This window comes from Myxocyprinus asiaticus, chromosome 50 (assembly GCF_019703515.2).
Source record: "Myxocyprinus asiaticus isolate MX2 ecotype Aquarium Trade chromosome 50, UBuf_Myxa_2, whole genome shotgun sequence".
Taxonomy (NCBI): domain Eukaryota; kingdom Metazoa; phylum Chordata; class Actinopteri; order Cypriniformes; family Catostomidae; genus Myxocyprinus; species Myxocyprinus asiaticus.
In genome coordinates, this window is record NC_059393.1 from 13,964,538 (window position 1) to 13,983,868 (window position 19,331).

Genomic DNA, 19,331 nt, shown 5'->3' on the forward strand with positions numbered 1-19,331 from the left:
ATGTGTACGTTCTAATGAAATATAACGTCATGAAACCTCATCCCTTTCGCTGGAGTGAATCTTACGGGGCATTCCCTATTCATGTGGTATTTCCAGACATTTACGTTTTTCTGACGCAGCTCTGTGAGCGAGTAGCGTTCAATCCACAATCGCCAACCACCCACCCCTACAACGAGTTTTCTGTCCAGAAAACACACCCTCATAAATGATGAGATATTTAGATGTATTTTATCGTCTTTAAAATATATATTCAATGTAAAAAAAAAAAAAAAAAAGAAACGATACATAAATAAATTTCCTATAACGCCATTCTTCGGTGTCATTTCTCTCGTCATTACCCAGAGGCCACGCCCCATCCCGCCTGTACGTAATTCACGCCTCATGAATAAACAAAGTACTCGCTCTCTCTCGAACTGCTTGATGCGTTCACGGCAGAGGCGCGTGAGTGTGGTGGGAAATGCGAGCAAGATGGCGGCGTTGAAGGAGGAGCAGTGCTACGGACTGTCCTGTGGAAGAGTGAGCAATGGCAGCAACATCTCCGTCTATCACGTCAAGCTGACTGACAGCGCGCTGCGAGCGTTCGAGGACTACCAGAGCAACAAGGTAAGACGCGCGTCGAGCCCAACGCGAGGCGGTTGTAAACAGTGCTATAACGGGCTAACTGTGCAGTAGGCGACAGTTATTTCCCTGCATGACAGCGAGCGAGTCACCCACTCAGCTGAACAAATTCCCCTCAAAGCGAGTAGGAACTTTGGTGTAGCAAACCAGTCCCAGCATGTGCTGTCGCTGCCTTCCTTATTAAGCACTCCGACACAGATGAAGCCTTTCATTAAAGCCCACAGCAGTTAAAACAGATTAACTTGTGTTTGGTGGTTTGTTAATGTTGGTCTGGTGGGAGGCAGTCTAGTTTGTGTGAAAGTTACAGTGCTCCCACGGTCATGAAAAACCTGGAAATATAAGGAGAATTTTACAATTTAAAAAAGTCCAGGCCAGGATGAGTCATGGAAGTCAATAAAGTCTTAAAAAGACAAGGGAATTGATAAAGCATATACATTACCTAGTTGTTTTGCTCTAAAGTATTTGCTGTTCTAGAAAGGCTGTAATAGCGCATCTATTGCGTTCATCACGTGACGCGGATATAAACTAGTTTATGAACGATTCGTTCATTTTGAACGAATCTTTTATGTGACTCAGAAGAACGAGTAGTCTCTGAGAGTGATTCGTTCATTTTGTGTTGACCGCGCATGCGCATTGCGCAACCTCCGTTAGTTTGTTACGTTAAAACCGCTTAGACAGGAAACAGAAATGATTAGTTCACCTTTCAACTCTTTTGGTCCGAGTCGTTCGTTCTTTTGTCACGTGACAGCCGTATACGCTATGTATTGCTCACACAGGAAACCAAAATGATTAGTTCACCTCGAGTGGTCTGGTCCAGATGACTGGAGAGGTGAACTAATTTCTGTTTCCTGTGTGTGTTCATAGCGTACACGGCTGTCACGTGACAAAAGAACGAAGACTCGGATGAGAAGATTCAATCCAGAGGTGAACTAATCTTTCTGTTTCTCATAATTTGTCCTTGGCTGCATTATAATTCTTTCCTTATTGGGACTGTAATCAAAGTTTGCGTAAGTAGATGTGATGGGGTGATTTGGCTATTGAAAATGTAACATTTTAATTTAATTCTGCTCAAATGAACTAAATGACTTGAATAAACATTCGTTCATTTTGATGAACGAGACTCAAAGATCCAAGTCAGTAAAATGTTCCGATCTTCCCATCACTAATATAAACACGGAGACAGCGCGCACCAACGAAATCCGACGGTGCAGAGCACGTTGGTGGAAGAACTGTTCGCGTCCTCAGAGGTCCCATCGGACAACAAACTGGAGGGGGATCCGCTGAATAAGTTTTGTCCCGGGCCCAAGAATTTCTAACTACAACCCTGTGAGTGAGAAGCTGATCAGTATTTAAGTTCTTTTCTGCTTTCTCTTCAACATTCTTCTTTTGTTTTTTGGTGATTTGCATTCTTTGTGAACATCGCCACCTACTGGACAGGGAGGAGAATTTATAGTAAAAAAAAAAAAAAAAGGACTTAAATATTGATCTGTTTCTCACCCACAGGGCCGTAGCTAGTGGGGTGAAAAGTGGTAATGATTCTAGGGGCACAAAGTTCCCAGGGGACCCACAACAAATTTGAAACAGTATTATTTTAATAGGGAAAGGGCCCAGAGCATTATATATTCACGGGGCCCAGAATTCCTTGCTATGGCCCTGCTCACCCACACCTATAATATAGCTTCTGAAGATATGGATTTAACCACTGGAGTCGTATGGATTCATTTTATTCTGACTGTATGTGCCTTCAAAATTTTGGTCATCATTCACTTGCATTGTATGGACCGACAGAGCTGAAATATTCTTCTAGAAATCTTCATGTTCAACAGAAGAAAGTCATGATGGTGAGTAAATGAGACATTTTTAATTTTTGGGTGAGCTATCCCTTTAATTAAAACAATCATTATCCAGTCATCATGAACAACTGGAATAGTCAAGGAAATCCATTGGTCTAAAAGGGTTGGGAAACTGTGGAGCTAAATTAGAAAACAATTACATTTTATTTAGAATTATTATTATTATTTATTTGTTACATATCTTCTGTTCAAAGCATAATTGAGCTTGTTTCAGCAGGGTTTTTTTTTTGTGTGTGTGTGTATTTTGGCCCAGTTTTACAAGGCAACAAGCTTATCTGCTTTAAAGAAAAAAGAGATAGTCGGGATTTTACCATGCTCATATCGTTGGAGAGATAACATTGTTTGCTGAGTATATTAGTTCAGTTTTAAAACAGACTTTACAGCTTAAAGGGTTAGTTCACCCAAAAATGAAAATTCTTATCATTTACTCTCCCTCATGCCGTCCCAGATGTGTGTGACTTTCTTTCTTCTGCAGAACACAAATTATGATTTTTAGAAGAATATTTCAGCTCTGTAGGTCCATTCAATGCAAGTGAATGGGAGCCAAAATTGACAAAAATCGCAAAGGCAGCATAAAAGTAATCCATATGACTCCAGTGGTTAAATCCATATTTTAAGTAATATAATAGGTGTGGGTGATAAACAGATCAATATTTAAATAAATTTTTGCTTCCTGCCCAGTAGGGGGGCATATACATGAATAACGTGAATCACCAAAAACACAAGAAGAAGAATGTGAACGTTTACCTGCAGCCTGACTAAGGAGGGAGGAGTATTTGTAGTAATTTTATCTGTTTCTCACCCACAACTATCATATCGCTTCTTGAGACATTGATTTAACCACTGGAGTCTTATGGATTACTTTTATGCTGACTTGTGTGATTTTCGAAGCTTCAAAATATTGGCACCCATTCACTTGCATTGTATGGACCAAAAGAGCTAAGAAATTCGTATTTAAAATCTTCATTTGTGTGCTGCTGAAGAAAGAAAGTCACACATCTGGGATGACATGAGGGTGAGTAAATGATGAGAGAATTTTAATTTTTGGGTGAACTATCCTTTAATGTTAGCTGAAGAGGTTTGGATTTGATATGAAAGGATTCGGTTCTATGCCTATGAGCAAAACTAATTGTTACTTTTTTAAACCAGCTACTTCTAATTGGTGCTCACTAGTTTTAGATGACTTAAAGTGTGGGTGTTGGACAGAAAACAGCCAACACTGGTTTCCGCATATTAAAGTATTGAATCCGTGAGATTATAACTTGTGTTAATGCCTTTGGAATCTTTCAGTGAATGGTAAACGTTCTTTGAAGAGAAGCTGAAAAATTTCTGAAAAAAACAATAACTGTGTCTCAAATGATGCAATATTCTCTATGCACTTTCATTAAACATTAGTATGTAGGGGTGTGCAAGGCTAGTCGACTAAACGGTTCTGATGCTGCTAGTCAACAGTGGAATTACTTGTCGGTCAATATTTTTCCCCATTAAACTGTTCAACATTTTCACACATTTACGTTTGGCTTTATATTTTTTACAAAGGCTGCGCTTAAGTTACTGTCATGTTAATGTTACACATTTTAAATATAATAATAAAATAAATAGAAAAGAGGATATCTGGAGCAGATGTTTACAAAGTTTCACTTCACCTCAGGCCTGTGCGTGAAAATGTCCTCTCGCAAGATGAGCAAAGTAGCTATAGAAATCACTTCGGTGGTGGTGCGGGAAGTGGATTTTCAAAACGTTGGGTCTTGCAATTAGCTATGGATGTTTTTACATTTGAGTCTTTAAATCTATGCATGCTTGCAAGTTATTTTCCCACTGAGCAGGCTTTTTCAAGTGCAGGAGAATCATCTCAGGTGAGCCAGGTCCTGTCTTTCACCAGACCATGTTGACATATTAATTTTTTTAATCAAAAATTTATGTTTTTGAGGAAGTAGCCAAGAAAATGACCGTTGGACGCTAGGTATGCCTTTTTTTTATTTATTTTTTATTTTATTTTTTTTTTACCCTGCTGATCAACAAGGCTATTTTCAACGATGTGCCGACTGCTTAATGATGTAAACTTAATGAGAATAATCTTTTATTCTGTGTGCATGTCATGTAAAGAACAACAGTAGGTTTATTGTGCATTTCACAGGCCTATTTTTTTTTCTTTTCTATCCTATAGCTATTTTTTACACTGTAACTGTTATTGGTTGACTTTCTTTACCGAACAGCTGTCATATTAGATCATAAGTTAATGCAGGTCGTGAATACGTGTTTCTCTCGTAGATTTGGCTTAACTGTAAATTATTTTCAATAATGTCCTGACTGTTTTAATGTTAAGTAACTTTTACTTGGTGAACAGGCTATTAGGGTTACGCTATCGGTCCTGCACAATTCATTCATTTGTGTTCAATCCATATGCCTGTATTCGCTAACGTTGAATGCATGTCATGTTCTATATTTAATGTAGTGTACAATGGTGATAATGCAAGGCAAGCACGTTGCTTTTTTTAGCTGAATTTAGTGCTGGATTTGGCTGTTGAAATTATTTTAAATGGGTCGCATAAACACAATGTTATTTGACTGTTTTCTGAGGGTTTCTTTCTTTTTAGACTAGTCGACTCAAATTGTCATTTAAACATCAGTGAAAGTAGTCGTTTCTGCACATCCCTACTAGTATGTACTCAGCCATGTTGTGTTTGAATTTTAAAAGTGTAGTATCATCCCAAATGATATGCGTAACTTTTTTACTACACGGAAGCATTTGCCGTTTAACAACAGAAGTGACGTTTCAAACACACGTGATGTGCTGTTGCTCAGTTTAACACTTATCTAAAATAATGAACATTCACACACTGGGGTGATGACAAATCATTCAACTCACATTGGTAAGGTGCTGCCTTCACTGAAGTTTGGCTAGTTGCAACATTCTCCATTATTTACATTTGTTTTGTCAGACAAGCAACGCAGCTAGTTAACGCCGGCCCTTCCACAACATATGGCAAGCCGAGAGCGTTGACTGCATTATGTGTCCAACATTCTACACTCTGTTTTGACGGTTGAGAAAGTGCATCATCCAGGTACACACAGTACACTTTTTGTTGCATTTTCAGTGTAAGCATACTGCTTGCACTACAAAATGGTGTAGATTAGTGCCGAAGTGTGCGGGTTGGGACGCACCTAATTATTAGTTTATTTTGGGTTTACACATTTGGATTAAAGCATTACAGTCTGTTCCAGACACAACAGTTTGGTCAGGTAGATGATATTTGTCAATAACATGCATTGATTGGTCTGTTGTTTTTCAGATAAAAAATGGAGCCTTGTGGAACACTGTTAATATTTGGAATAATAAAGCAAATGCAATTTGATCCAAGACACAAAGGCCAAGTCTGTCAACATTCAAACAAGAATGAGAGTTGAGTCACCCTTGTGATGATGTCAGTACGTTGGATGATGATCATAAGAATCAAAATTACAGCTTTCGGTTAGCACTTAACACTCAAGCTGGTGGTAACAATTGGATAAACGTTTAATGTCAGCCGATTTGAGACTGGTTTATGCGTTGCACTCTTATGGAATATTCCTTGATGTGAAATGTGAAACTGAAGTCGACTGGCTGCATGTGACACTGTGAGGGAGGATGAAGCTTTGGTTGGGAGCTTGAGAGTATTTTTAGCTTTCAAGTGCACACATGGTGAACCAGTAAGTTTGAAGCAAGCTCATCTTAGTTTAGTAGTAGTTTAGTTTGCACAGTTGAATTTGCTTTAATTGCAAAGTGCATTTTAATTGCCTAAAAGATTGTTTTTTTAGCTACCACACTTTGTCATTTCGTTTGACACCTAATTCTTCTGAAGAACTTGATGACTTGGTTTATCATGACATTGAGGAAATGTTTTAAAACCATTTAAAGGTGTATTTGGTATCTCCTTTTGTCCATGACACAAGCCCGGTCAGTCTGATTCTTAAAAAGGACAAAGATCCAAGCGAGTGTAAGAGTTACCATCCAATTTCCCTGATCCAGTTAGATGTTAAAATAGTCAAAAATTTTGGCTAACCTATTAAGTAAAGTTATGACATCTCTTATACATATAGATCAGGTGGGGTTTATTCGGGGCCGTAGCTCTTCTGATAACATTAGGCGTTTCATCAATATCATGTGGTCAGTGGCGAATGATCGGACTCCGGTCACTGCCATCTCACTTGACACCGAAAAGGCGTTTGATATGGTTGAATGGGATTATCTTTTTAAGATTTTGGAAATGTATGGGTTCGGGAATACTTTTATTGGATGGATTAAGTTACTTTATAGACACCGGGTAGCGGCGGTACAAACAAATGGATTAATTTCAGATTATTTTACTCTGGATTGGGGCACCCTGCATGGTTGCCCTCTTTCCCCATTATTGTTCTGTCTTGCCCTGGAAACATTAGCAGCCGTGATGATTTTCCAGGGGTGGTGGCGGGAGGTATGGTGCATAAGCTTTTGCTTTACGCAGATGATATTTTATTATTCGTCTCCGACCCCACTAGATCTATGCCTTGCCTCCAGAATTATTCATTCCTTTTTTAAGTTCTCAGGATACAGAGTTAATTGGTCTAAATCCAAAGCTTTGTCTCTGACAGCGTACTGCCCGATAACGACTTTTCAGCCGGGTGCCTTCCAGTGGCCTAAACAGGGCATTAAGTATTTGGGTATTTTATTCACAGCTAATTTGTCTGATTTAATATGTTAATTTTGACCCCTTAATGAAAAGGTTTGAGCGATGTTGGCTTCATTACATTTATCTGTGATTGGGAAGGTTAATGTTATTAAAGGGAATTATATTCCAAAATTCAACTACCTGCTACAGTCTCTCCCTATAGATGTCCCCCTCTCTTATTTTAAGCAATTTGATAGCATAGCGAAGTCCTTCATTTGGAAGGGTAAACGTCCCAGATTACATTTCATTAAGTTGCATAGGCCGATTGACAAAGGTGGGCTAGGCCTACTCAAGATTTTGTTTTTTTATGTATTCGGTCTTGGACATTTGGTTCATTGGTCGCTTCCCCCTGAGAGAGCCTCTCCCTGGTTTAGAGATGCAGGGGTGTGCCTTATGCAATTTAAGATTTTACATCGATTCTATTGGACCCCATATAGATTGTGTGGGCTTGGTCTTAAAGACACGCTCACCTGCTGGCGATGCCGGTCAGAGGATGTGGACACGGCCCATGTTTTTTGGTGGTGTGTTGAGATCCAAGAATTTTGGTTGAGGGTTCAGAGTTTTTTTGTGTGACGTATTGGGCACTCAAATTTCATTTTGCCCCAGACTCTGTATTTTAAGCGATGCGGCGGTCATTAATATAGGGGATAAATGCGTAATAAATTGGGTCGTAGCCAGTGTTACGATCGGCAGACAGATTATTCTTAGGGGATGGAAGTTGGCTGGAGCACTCTCATTTCAAGAGTGGTGCACAGAGATGGGGAGGGTAGTGGCATTCGATGAAATGTCATGTAGAAGGCTAGGCAACTTTCGATTTAGTTAATAAAAAATGGGGCAGCTATTTAGCCTTTTTAGAGGGCTCTCGGGGAGGGGCAGTGGATATATTATATAATATCTTTTTCTTTGTACTTTTTTTTTTTTTTGTATATTCAAGTGGGATATTTTTTTGAGTGTGGGGTTGGGGATTGGTAGGGGGAAAGGGAATAATGGGGGTTAAATGTTGATTCTGTGAATATATGTTTTGCTTTTCTGTGTCAGTTGTGTGAATCAAAAAGTGTTAATCGGAAAAACATTACTGTGAAACGTCCTGCTCAAGTCATGCTTGCGAAGGTGGTTCGGGTCGATCAGCTTGTTCTTCCAAACTTTCATTATCGGACTCTGGCTCGAACTGGTATGGCAAAAACCGACACAATTGTTACCATAGTTATAGTAGTGTTTACAGCTGTTAAAGAAACCTTAAACTCAGTTATGGTAAGGGGCATTACATTTCCAACACGCTCTCTCTGCAGTTGACCAGTAACAACAGATTAAGCCTGCTGACAAATCAGAACAGACTGGGCTTTTCGGAAAGGAGGGCTTTAAAGAGACAGAACCTAAATTGGAGCATCTGAGCCAGAGGATGAACATGGGTTTAGCATAAATTTACAGTATGAGAAAAATAATATGTTTTTTGAACATTAAAGCATGTAAACCTATTCTAGTAGACCCCCAAAATAAAATCATAAACCTGTAAATTAGCATAATATGGGCTCTTTAAATGGTAGCTAGGTGCGTGATGGGTGACACATAACACATGCTCATATATTGAGGGGTGCATATTGGAAGCACTTACTGTATTTCACAAACCTTACTGATACTAGGCTATAACAATAATTGATTGGTGGAAGCTATACCAGATATAACTATGTAATCAAGCTGAAAATGAAATTAATATGAAACCTTGAATGCTTGGCCACGATTTTAATGTATAGTCTCCTTGTTTTTAAAAGTGTTTAGCAAAGTAGCTTATTTCGTTGTATGAAGAAAATATGAGTGGTAGTTGACTGTCCAAAATTTGCCGAAATGATGCTAGGGTGTTCTTAGTTGTTGACAAGGCTTTGCTTGGCTGTTGCTCACAGAAATTGAGGAAGTATGAAAAAAAAAAAGAAAACTTTCTGCAGCTATCAGCACTGATTTTTGCAGATAAACGATAGTTTTTAAAAGCAAATATCGGCACAGATATGTTGGTAAATTCAGTATCGGTGGATCTCTACACGACGCGCAAAGACGCGGAATGTCTGAGTGTCCACACGTACTGTGCTGATGACGAAATTTGTCACACAGTGGCACACAGAAAATCGAAGTATACTTTGGCCTTAAGTCAATGGGATTTTGAATTTTTTTTTTTTTTTTTTTCACCATACAGATTTTTTTTTTTTTAAGATATCATCCATATCCTTGCCGAGGTTTGTTCAAATACTTAACCATATGAGCAATAATAATAAATAGAAGACTTGGAGTCTGACCATAAGCCACATACTATAGAGTCAGCACAGGGATACCTGCTCTGTGATTAGGCCACTGTGATCAGTGGTGTTATGGACAGGAATCTAGCAATAGAATTCTCCTATGCTAGTGAATGGTGGCTCCTCAGTTTGTAAAAATACTGAAAAAAATGTGACCGTTCTGGTCTTTCTCTTTAGCCCGTGTCGTCCAGATTGTATCACTTCCACACCTAGCTAAATTTCCTGGAAGACAAAGTAGCCCAGATTCTTTCACTGAGTCATCTGTTGATTGCTTTTTCAGGCTATGAGCTGGGCTTTACCCAGTTTTTGATGCTGGATAGAGAGAAAAACTATGCTTACAATGACTTTGCATTGGGAAAAAAATGGGTCAGCGATATTAATGGGCAAGCCCAGGTTTTTGTATGTCAGTAAGCAAATGCTTTATGGTGCTATGGTTTGTTGCATTAAAGGAATAGTTCACCCAAAAGTGAAAATTCTCTCATTATTCACTTACCCTGATGCCATCCCAGATGTTTATGACTCTCTGTCTTCAGCAGAACACAAATGCAGATTTTTAGAAGGTAGAGCTCTGTCAGGTCCTTATAATGCAAGTACATGGGTGCCAGCACTTTGATGGTCCAAAAGTCATATTTAAGCAGCATAAAAGTAATCCACATGACTACAGACGATCAATGAATGTCTTCTGAAGCGAATCGATAGGTTTATGTAAGAAACAAGTCGATAATTAAAACACGTTTAACTTTAAATCAGTGCTTCTGTCCAGGGCTAATGCTGTTTGAAATGGCCGAACTCTCGCGTGACGTTCGTTCTTCTGTTGGTAAATAAGTGCCGCTTCTGAATTCTTGCGTGTACTCGCCGATGTGCTTGTGTCAAGCGACAGCTACGTGATGCGTCAACTGCTGGCAGGAAGCACTTTTTAAAAGTGAATAGCATTTTAATTATCGATTTATTTTTTACACAAATGTATTGATTTGCTTCAGAAGACATTCATTGATCAACTGGAGTCACATGGATTACTTTTATGCTGCCTAAATGTGACTTATGGACCGTCAAAGTGCTGGCACCCATTTACTTGCATTATAAGGACCTGACAGAGCTCTATCTTCTAAAAATCTTTGTGTTCTAATGAAGAAAGACAGTCATACACATCTGAGATGGCATCAGGGTAAGAGAATAATGAGAGAATCTCCACTTTTGGGTGAACTATTCCTTAAAACTATTCTTTTCTGCTTTTAATTAGAGTCCAATTAAAAAGAAGCCCGAACTACACCTGGGAGTCTTATTTTGAAATACCTGTGCTGCCAGTTGTGAACTGGCTGATTCACTGAGAAAGTGACTCTGATTCAAACTGCTAACCTGAGATCCTGAGTTTTTTCAGGTGATTCATTTAAAAGACACCTTAAAAGAGTCATTTGTTCATAAATCGGATATATCATGGATCGCGCTGTTTACTGCGTGCAGCGAGCTCATCTCAATAGAAAGGGTGAAAAGTGGCGCGAGACGCACTGATGCATGCTCTAAAAACGTGTTCAGTAACTCACAAGATGATATCTGACAAAACCGCATGTGAACGCACACCAATGGCGACTAGATTTTAAATTCTTGCCACAATCATTTAAAAACTTTTTTTTTTGGCTGCATTTGCAACCATTTTAGTCACTGTCTGGAGCCGTTTTATTTTTGACATCCAACGTGGTCGCATGACAAGTCGTAATAATTAGTATGAGATGGCGAAATCGCACAAGCTGGCTCATACAAAAAGGACAAATTTTATTCCCATTGAGATGAACAATGTTATAATTTTTCCTAAGTAACAATTTACCTGTGTAAACTGCTAGCATCTAGCAAGTAACAGATTTGCGACAAAATACCGTAGAGTTTGATTGGATGCTCTGCCTTTGGATGTTAAAAACCAAAGGTATGGGAAGTGTTTTCTCTGCCCTTTTAAATGTTGATAAGTCTTTTTATTTTGCGAACACAACTGTGCATGATTATGTAATTAGTTGCATTTTATTGTGCATCTTTTTTTTTTTTTTTTTTTTCTTCTCCATGCTTTGTGACCTTTGCAGAACAGACCTGTAACCCATATTTGGGCCACCAGTTGAAAACCATCGTGACGTCATTGTAATTGGCAAAGGTTAAGACAAGGCTTCCGTATACATTTTGAACAACAATGGCCTCATTTACAAGGCTTTCAGATTAGCCTATTTGCTGACAAATTGGAGATAAAAAAAAAAATGTAACAATTTTATTATCACATTTAAACTGGTTTCAGCCATGAAGGCTGGTATGGCATAAATCACAAACAAATGACAAACTGGATTGTTAAGGGCAATGGGAGAATCAAAATTGTCTAAATTTGCTCTCAAAATGAAGTCGAAGCCCCGCATAGAGTCTTAAGGTGTCAATAGATCACATAATGAAGTAATTCTTGGATCACGGTATAGCCATGTGAATTTCCACATTACATTAATTTGAGCCCACGTTGGTCCTCTGGAGAATAGCATGTACGGATGGCTGTGATCAGCAGTCCTCCGAAATGGTCGTTAAAGGGATATTATGTACTTAAAGAGGTTTATCTGCTCTTTCTTCATGGACATGGTGTGTGTCTGTGTTTGGTGTCTGATGTTATTGATCAAGGCAGTGACATGAATGCAATCAAAAGAGGAAGCGCGAACAGTGGTGTCTTCATCTTCCTCTTAGTTTGCACTTTTTTTTTTTGCAGTTCCATAGACGTTTACAATCAATTTGTTGCCACTCAAGTTTTATGTGAGAGGTACCAGGCCAGGTGCTAAAAGGTGCCATGCCAAGTTGTAAGTTTACATTGATGTGTTCCTGCTTAATGTTGTCACCCTATTTGAGATCTGTCTTGTTTGTAGAGAAAAAAAAAAATCTACACACCAAAACACATGCTTCCACACAAACCGATGAAAACATTAGTCATAGAGATGGTAGTAGCGTTTTAAAGTGCTTAATCAGAGTATTTTGCCTTTCCAGTGTACTTTATGCAACCAGATGAAATATTCTGTCCCATCATAACATTATTGTTCTAACAAACTCTAGCATGCTGTCAAACGCAACTCCTCACATCCCCACAAAATTATGTTTCATCACACTCGTAGTAAAAACATTCAGTCAGTCAACCAGATAATTAGTGCGGCAGAGCAAAGAGCGTTGCGAATTACAGAAATATGCACAGATTGACAGTCTGAATGAATGTTAATGAATGAATAGAAAAAAACAGACAAATTGTTTTACTTGTTTTACTACAAACTGTTTATTTGTATTAAGCAGTTAGATATGTTATAAATGGATGTGGCTTATTTGTCGCGAGAAATTAAAAAACTGTTACACAGGATTACTTAAAGCAAATGCTCCAGAAGAGAAGAAGGCTAAACACTGTGATTCAATGTGTAGATTTTAAAGTAATCTTCATGGAGCACGTTTTAACATATTGAGCATCCAAAGGGAAGTCGTGCGGCTGCTTCCAGGTCCTAATGCCTGTTGTTTTCAACTTATACACAGATGTGACTTAAGGCCCCTGCGCACTTCATAAGAAATCAGAGCGAACTAAAATCTGGCCAAAACAAAGGTGTTTTTTAGTTCGTTTCCATGGTTCGTAACAGCTCGCCAGGGCGAACTTTCAGGAAAGCTTTGTACGGTCTGCTAAACACCTTACTGCCATTGATCCATGGTTCGATTCGACTCTGTTCACTTTACTTTTCTGAGCGTGCTTTTCCACTGCAGTTTAGTGCCGCCTCAACGTGGGTGGGATTATAGGCTGATCGTCATAGTTGCGCCGCCTCTACTGCCGTGACATCATCTTAAACGCGACACAAACATTACTGACCATAAACAATATCACGACCACTAGCTGTTAGCTACTAGCTCATTGTGCTGCATAAAGCAGTTGTTGCATGGTGATTTTACACAAGTGTAACAGTTAAATTGGCCTGGTTGTTTTAGAAGCAAGCTTTCCAGTAGCTGGTCAACTAAATAAAGTGAAGCTTTCAAGCAGAATATAGAGTTAACATAACAAAACGTACCATCCTCCATCATGGACTCCAACAACGCCGAGTCTAGGGCACTCTCCCTCCCATTGCTTGCCGGTGTATTGCCATAATTAGCATTCATTTGGTCGAACCACTTTCTTCTGCTTGAACCACTCCGGCTGCTGTGGTCCTTGATGGTTTTGTAGTTACTTAAGTTTTTTTTTACTTTTCCCTACACTGTTGGTAGGTCCGGTGGTAGCTGTGTGCGGCCAACAGCTGAGACACTTCCTGAAATACTTTTTCGTTTCGCGTCGTTTCGTTCGTTGCTAACGAGAGGAACGTCTGCACCTTGTTTATTGACCACGGTGTAGTTTTGCGCACAGCCATTTCTTTTTACAATTCGAAAGTCACGTGAACAAATGATACTGCTATCACTGTTGCTAACTTTAAAACTATCGGGTTGACAATTTTTGTTAGATTTATAATTAAAGCTGGACTAGAGGCTGCACTGTAAAGACACTCTTTATGGCACTGATCACAAACCTTGTTGCTCATGTTGACACTGAGACTGCAGTAGATTTATTAGATTGTGGCTGGATTCACGTGGAGGTCAGCCACTGTGTCATGGATATTTAAGGAATGCTGATTCAACATTTTTCAGTGCTGGTATTAGGCCTGCTAAACCAGAATTGGTGCCAAATATGACTCTGAAATGTCAGGCTGTCACGGGACTGTGGCATGGGTCGCTGTTTACCAACTGAAGCACTTAAGTTCTTTGAGGGGTTTTTTTTTTTTTACTTTGTTATACTTGCTGTCTATCTAATAATATCTAAGGTTGTCTTTTCTGTCAGATTCTATGGTTCTATAAACTTGCTTCATTTAGACATTTACCTATTAGATCGTTTCCGTGTAGTTGAAGTTCATCATGGGAATTTGTCTGAATACTTTTTCACTCAGTGAATGAGAATTTGGTCTAGTTAAGTTTTAGTCCTTAATATGGTGTAATTTGCATTTTACAGATGAAGGGTAATACCACATTGTCCCTAGGGGTGGGTAAAAATATTGTTTTTCCGATTAATCGCAGTCTTCATTTGAACAATATCGATTCTTAAATCCCAAGGTCAATTTTTCAGACAATGTGCAACCTAATGAGAGGAAATCACTCTCATTTGCAACCAAATTTCGCGCTATGTGACTAAAGTGAATATATTTGGCAACTGTCTGGCAAATGTTTACATTTCACGCACCAGTAATTGTGTAGTTTAGTCGTGAAGTGTTCAGCAGTGTTGGGCCTCATGTATTCAGATAGAAGACAAAGGCAGGCCTAACACAGTCGTAAAAACTCGAGCCCCAACATTCCAAGTCGTAAATTATACTGATAAAAATCGCGCCAAAATCAAACAAAGGGAGTCCAAAACAGACTACAAATCCCATGAAGCCTTGCTCACTTAAAGGATCGAACTCTCATCTCCTATTGGATGAGGCACACAACAGAACGTCCCTCAAACATGACATCATCAGGAGTTGAAATACCTCTGAAATGCTTCCAGGATTGGCTTCCAGCAACTTTGTTTGCAGTGTGAAGACACAGCTCATCGCTGCTCTCAGGTGCAACCTCGTGGCACAAGGAAGTAACGTCTGACTTGAAACTGTGGCCATACAATCTCCATCTCGCTGGATGAGTTGAGATTACTCTGTGTTCAACCGAACACTCTAACGGATCCGAAGGAGACCGCCGAGCAATTCGCATCTTCATCCGTTTGCCTACAGAAGTGAAGAGATTAAAGATTTCTCTTCCATCTTCAATCAAGTCGACATTTCTGAGTTCTCTGCCAGCCCGCCGAGAATCAACAGCCGTACCGCCCGCCGACAGCGTGAGGAAACGACCTCCTGTCATCACCCGAGCCTCAAGGAACCGGGTCAGAGTTAAAGGACGGAGGAAAACACATTCTACCTGTGTCCTCATGCGATTCAAGTAAGAGGTTTAAGTCTGGGCAGAGATAGAATATTATAGTGTGTTATTCTTGTGTTTCAAGGTTTTTGCTTGTACAGTTTATGGACCGCCATGTCCGCTCATTATTAATACTCAGGGTATTAATTATCATGAATTTGTTTTGCTGTATTGTGATCCAACCACATTGGACTGTTGTGCAATTTCGCCATCGCGGGTGAGACAGGTAAACCGAGTTCATCCATTAAAGAGTCAAAGTACGCGGGACTGTTTACGAGCCGTCCACCGCGTCTCTGAGCGATGAACTAACAGCTACTTTCTCTCCCACAATCGCGAAATCGGCTTTAGGGCCGTCCCTTCTCTCTCTCTCGTACTAACCACACACACACGCACGCACGCAACCCCTCACAAACATTCTGGCACACATTTTTGGCTCTTAGATAGCTTAATGCTAAAGCCCAGCTTTGTCCCTAAGCTATCGTACAAGTGGATACACGCGGTAACTGGTAGACGCCATTGACTGGTTTCTCTCCGCCCCCATTCGCAGTCATATTCCCTGGCCAGTAGTCTCGCGTGACATACTCTCCACGAGAGTCACGTCCGCCATTTTGTGCGCGTCCCTCCTTACACTCACACACACACACACACACACACCTTATGTGTTGTAGGATTATTTTAGTTTCCATATCTAATCATATCACTGTTTAGTTTGTAGTTGTAAGTCGGAAGTTTATTGACTGCATTGTATTCATTACTAATTGATATTACTGCATAAATAAACTTTGTTTATATTACAAAGAGAAGTGTTTTGGTTTGTTTTGCATATGCCTGTGTCATGCTGACGGGATGTCAGTGCTCGGATTCAAACCTTCATTCATTGTTTTTTTTTTTCCCGAAAATCGATATTCTTCGGATGTCGATTTTCCTAAGAAAACAATCTAATATTGAGACTGTTTTACTATCTGGTTATTAGTCCCTGATTTCAGGGTGGTGCCCCATCAATGTTAATCCTTATTAATAGTCTATTGATTTTTGGTAATTGATAATTATCTTTGATTGTTGAATTTGAATGATCAATAAGCTAGTGTTAATTTTAATTAATGTTTCATCGATGTTAACAATTAACGATTATCTTTGATAATTGTTGATTTAAAGGATTTAAAAAAAGCTAACATTGATTCTCATCAATGTTCTAATGATTTTAATAATTAATAATTATCTTTGATAATTATTAATTATTGCTAATAACCAAACTTGCTCTTAAACGTAGCGCACTACATTTACTGGAGCCCCATATGAGGTTTTAATGAGTTAGATTCAATTGATTAAATATTAATTAATAACTAAAGAAATAATTATTAATTATTTCTTACAGTAACACTGATCTAAACAACCAGTAAAGCCCTACAGCAGCGAGATTCTTTCACAGCGTGTTGAGAGTAAAAGTTGTTCCGTGTAATGTGTGTTCAAGGACGAGATCCACGTGACCCATTTGTCATTGAATACAGTCTCTTATAATACCCTATCTGTTCTCTACAGTCAGTTGATGATCAAAAACAATTACAAAAAAACATTTAATTCTAATCATGCATCGCACAGATGAGTAAAGCCATTAGAGTCCTCTCTAGTTAACGTGCTCATTTAAAAGTGCTGTTCACAGAAATACATTTTTTTTGTTAGAGACATTACGGGTTTTAACACGTGTTCAACAAATCAATGTAAATACTTGTAAATAGTAAAAATTATGCAATTTAACAATAAATATGTAACAAAAATAATGTATGAAACATTTATTGATTTGAATACATTTATTTGTTCATATAAAAAAAATGTGGCAAATTATGAAAAAGTTATAATTAGTAAAATTAATATTTTCCTAAAATATTTTACCTAGTTAAAAGGTCCCCTGTATAATTAACAGCATTAGCTGGGAGATCATTTCTTTTATATGTAAGTAAAAGGATCATTATAACTGAAATAAACCCATCTTGTGAATCGGAATTGAATTCAGTCGGGAAATCTGTATCAGTACCCAGCCCTAACTGATGAATGATTCTCATAGTCTGTGGAGTTTCCAGTGAATGAGCGATCTGCTTCACACATTCATTTAAAGCTCATGCAGCTCATACAGACTAAGACTGCTGCATTTCGCGGTTTAATAAGCACACTAGGACATATCACAATTTTAATTTGATTAGTTGTGCATTTCAGTGTAAAAGATGTAACAAAGCACACAGACAAATAAGCGTGTGAGCATTTGAAAGCCGCGGTGTACCGAAGTAAGGGTACTTTTGACAACACTACTTTCTACCATGTTATGAAAAAATAAAAAGCCATAACATATCGGCCAGAACGTACACTGATCAGCCACAACATGAAAATCACTGACAGGTGACGTGAATAACATGTATTATCTCGTTACAAAGGCACCTGTCAAGGGGTGGGATATATTAGGCAGCAAGTGAACAGTCAGTTTTTGAATTTCATGTGTTGGAAGCAGGAAAAATGGGCAAGCGTAAGGATTTGAGCCACTTTGACAAGGGCCAAATTGTGATGGCTAGACAATTAGGTCAGAGCATCTCCAAAATGGCAGGGTGGGGTGTTCCCGGTATGCAGTGGTTAGTACCTACCAAAAGTGGTCCAAGGAAGGACAACTGGTGAACCGGTGACAGGGTTATGGGTGCCCAAGGCTCACTGATGCGCATGGGGAGTGAAGGCTAGCCCGTCTGGTCCGATCCCACAGAAGAGCTACTGTAGCACAAATTGCTGAAAAACTTAATGCTGGCCGTGATAGAAAGGTGTCGTTCACACAGTGCATCGCAGCTTGCAGTGTATGGGGCTACGTTGCCGCAGACCAGTCAGAGTGCCCATGCTGACCCCTGTCCACTGACGAAAATGCCTACATTAGGCACAAGCATCAGAACTGGACCATGGAGCAATGGAAGAAGGTGGCCTGGTCTGATTAATAACGTTTTCTTTTAGATCATGTGTACGGCCGGGAAAGTGTGGCTGGCGGAGGCAGTGTGATGCTCTGGGCAATGTTCTGCTGGGAAACATTGGGTCCTGGCATTCATGTGGATGTTACTTTGACCAGTACCACCTACCTAAAGATTGTTGCAGACCACGTACACCCCTTCATGGCAATGGTATTCTCTGATGGCAGTGGCCTCTTTCAGCAGGATAATGCTCCCTGCCACACAGCAAAAATTGTTCAGGAATGGTTTGAGGAACATGACAAAGAGTTCAAGGTGTTGACTTGGCCTCCAGATTCCCCAGATATCAATCTGATTGAGCATCTATGGGATGTGCTTGACCAACAAGTCCCATCCATGGAGGCCCCACCTCGCAACTTACAGAACTTAAAGGATCTGCTGCTGATGCCTTTGTGCCAGATACAACAGGACACCTTCAGAGGTGTTGTGGAGTCCATGCATTGACGGTCGAAGCTGTTTTGGTGGCATGAGGGGGACCTACATGATATTAGGCAGGTGGTTTTAATGTTGTGGCTGATTGGTGTATACATGTAGGTAGATGACGCATAATGTGTCAGTGGACTTTTTTTCTTTTTTTTTAATGTTACATCTTACACCATTTCTTGTAAAAAAAAAAAAAAAATTTGTCGCCTTTTGTCCTTGTTTGTTAACTGGTTCTGTGATGTGACAAAGGAATTTTTTTAAAGTACAAAGATTCCATGTAGTCTCTTAATATATGTCATAAAATCTGCATGCATGATAAATTCTTGTCTACCCATATATATCATATTAAGGGTGGGCGAGATGACCAAAATCTTATCACGATATCAGTGATTTTATATCACGATAACAATATATATCACGATATAGTTAAAAAAATAAAAACAAATCTGTAAAAATTGGTTTATATATTAAATAGCTAACCATAGGTAATGCCTATTTTTTGAAAAATCCAGTCAATAAATTAAATGC

The 19,331-nt window shown here is 39.2% G+C and overlaps 1 protein-coding gene across 1 annotated transcript in view; it reads left to right on the plus strand.

Moving 5' to 3' along the window:
* Positions 1-24: 24 nt before the first annotated feature.
* LOC127439287 (RNA polymerase II elongation factor ELL-like) overlaps positions 25-19,331 on the plus strand; it is a 70,624-nt gene continuing 51,317 nt past the window's right edge. Inside the window, exon 1 of the mRNA XM_051695524.1 lies at positions 25-603. Coding sequence (XP_051551484.1) covers positions 382-603 — 222 coding nt within the window. The 5' untranslated portion in view covers positions 25-381. The remainder of the gene's footprint in view (positions 604-19,331) is intronic.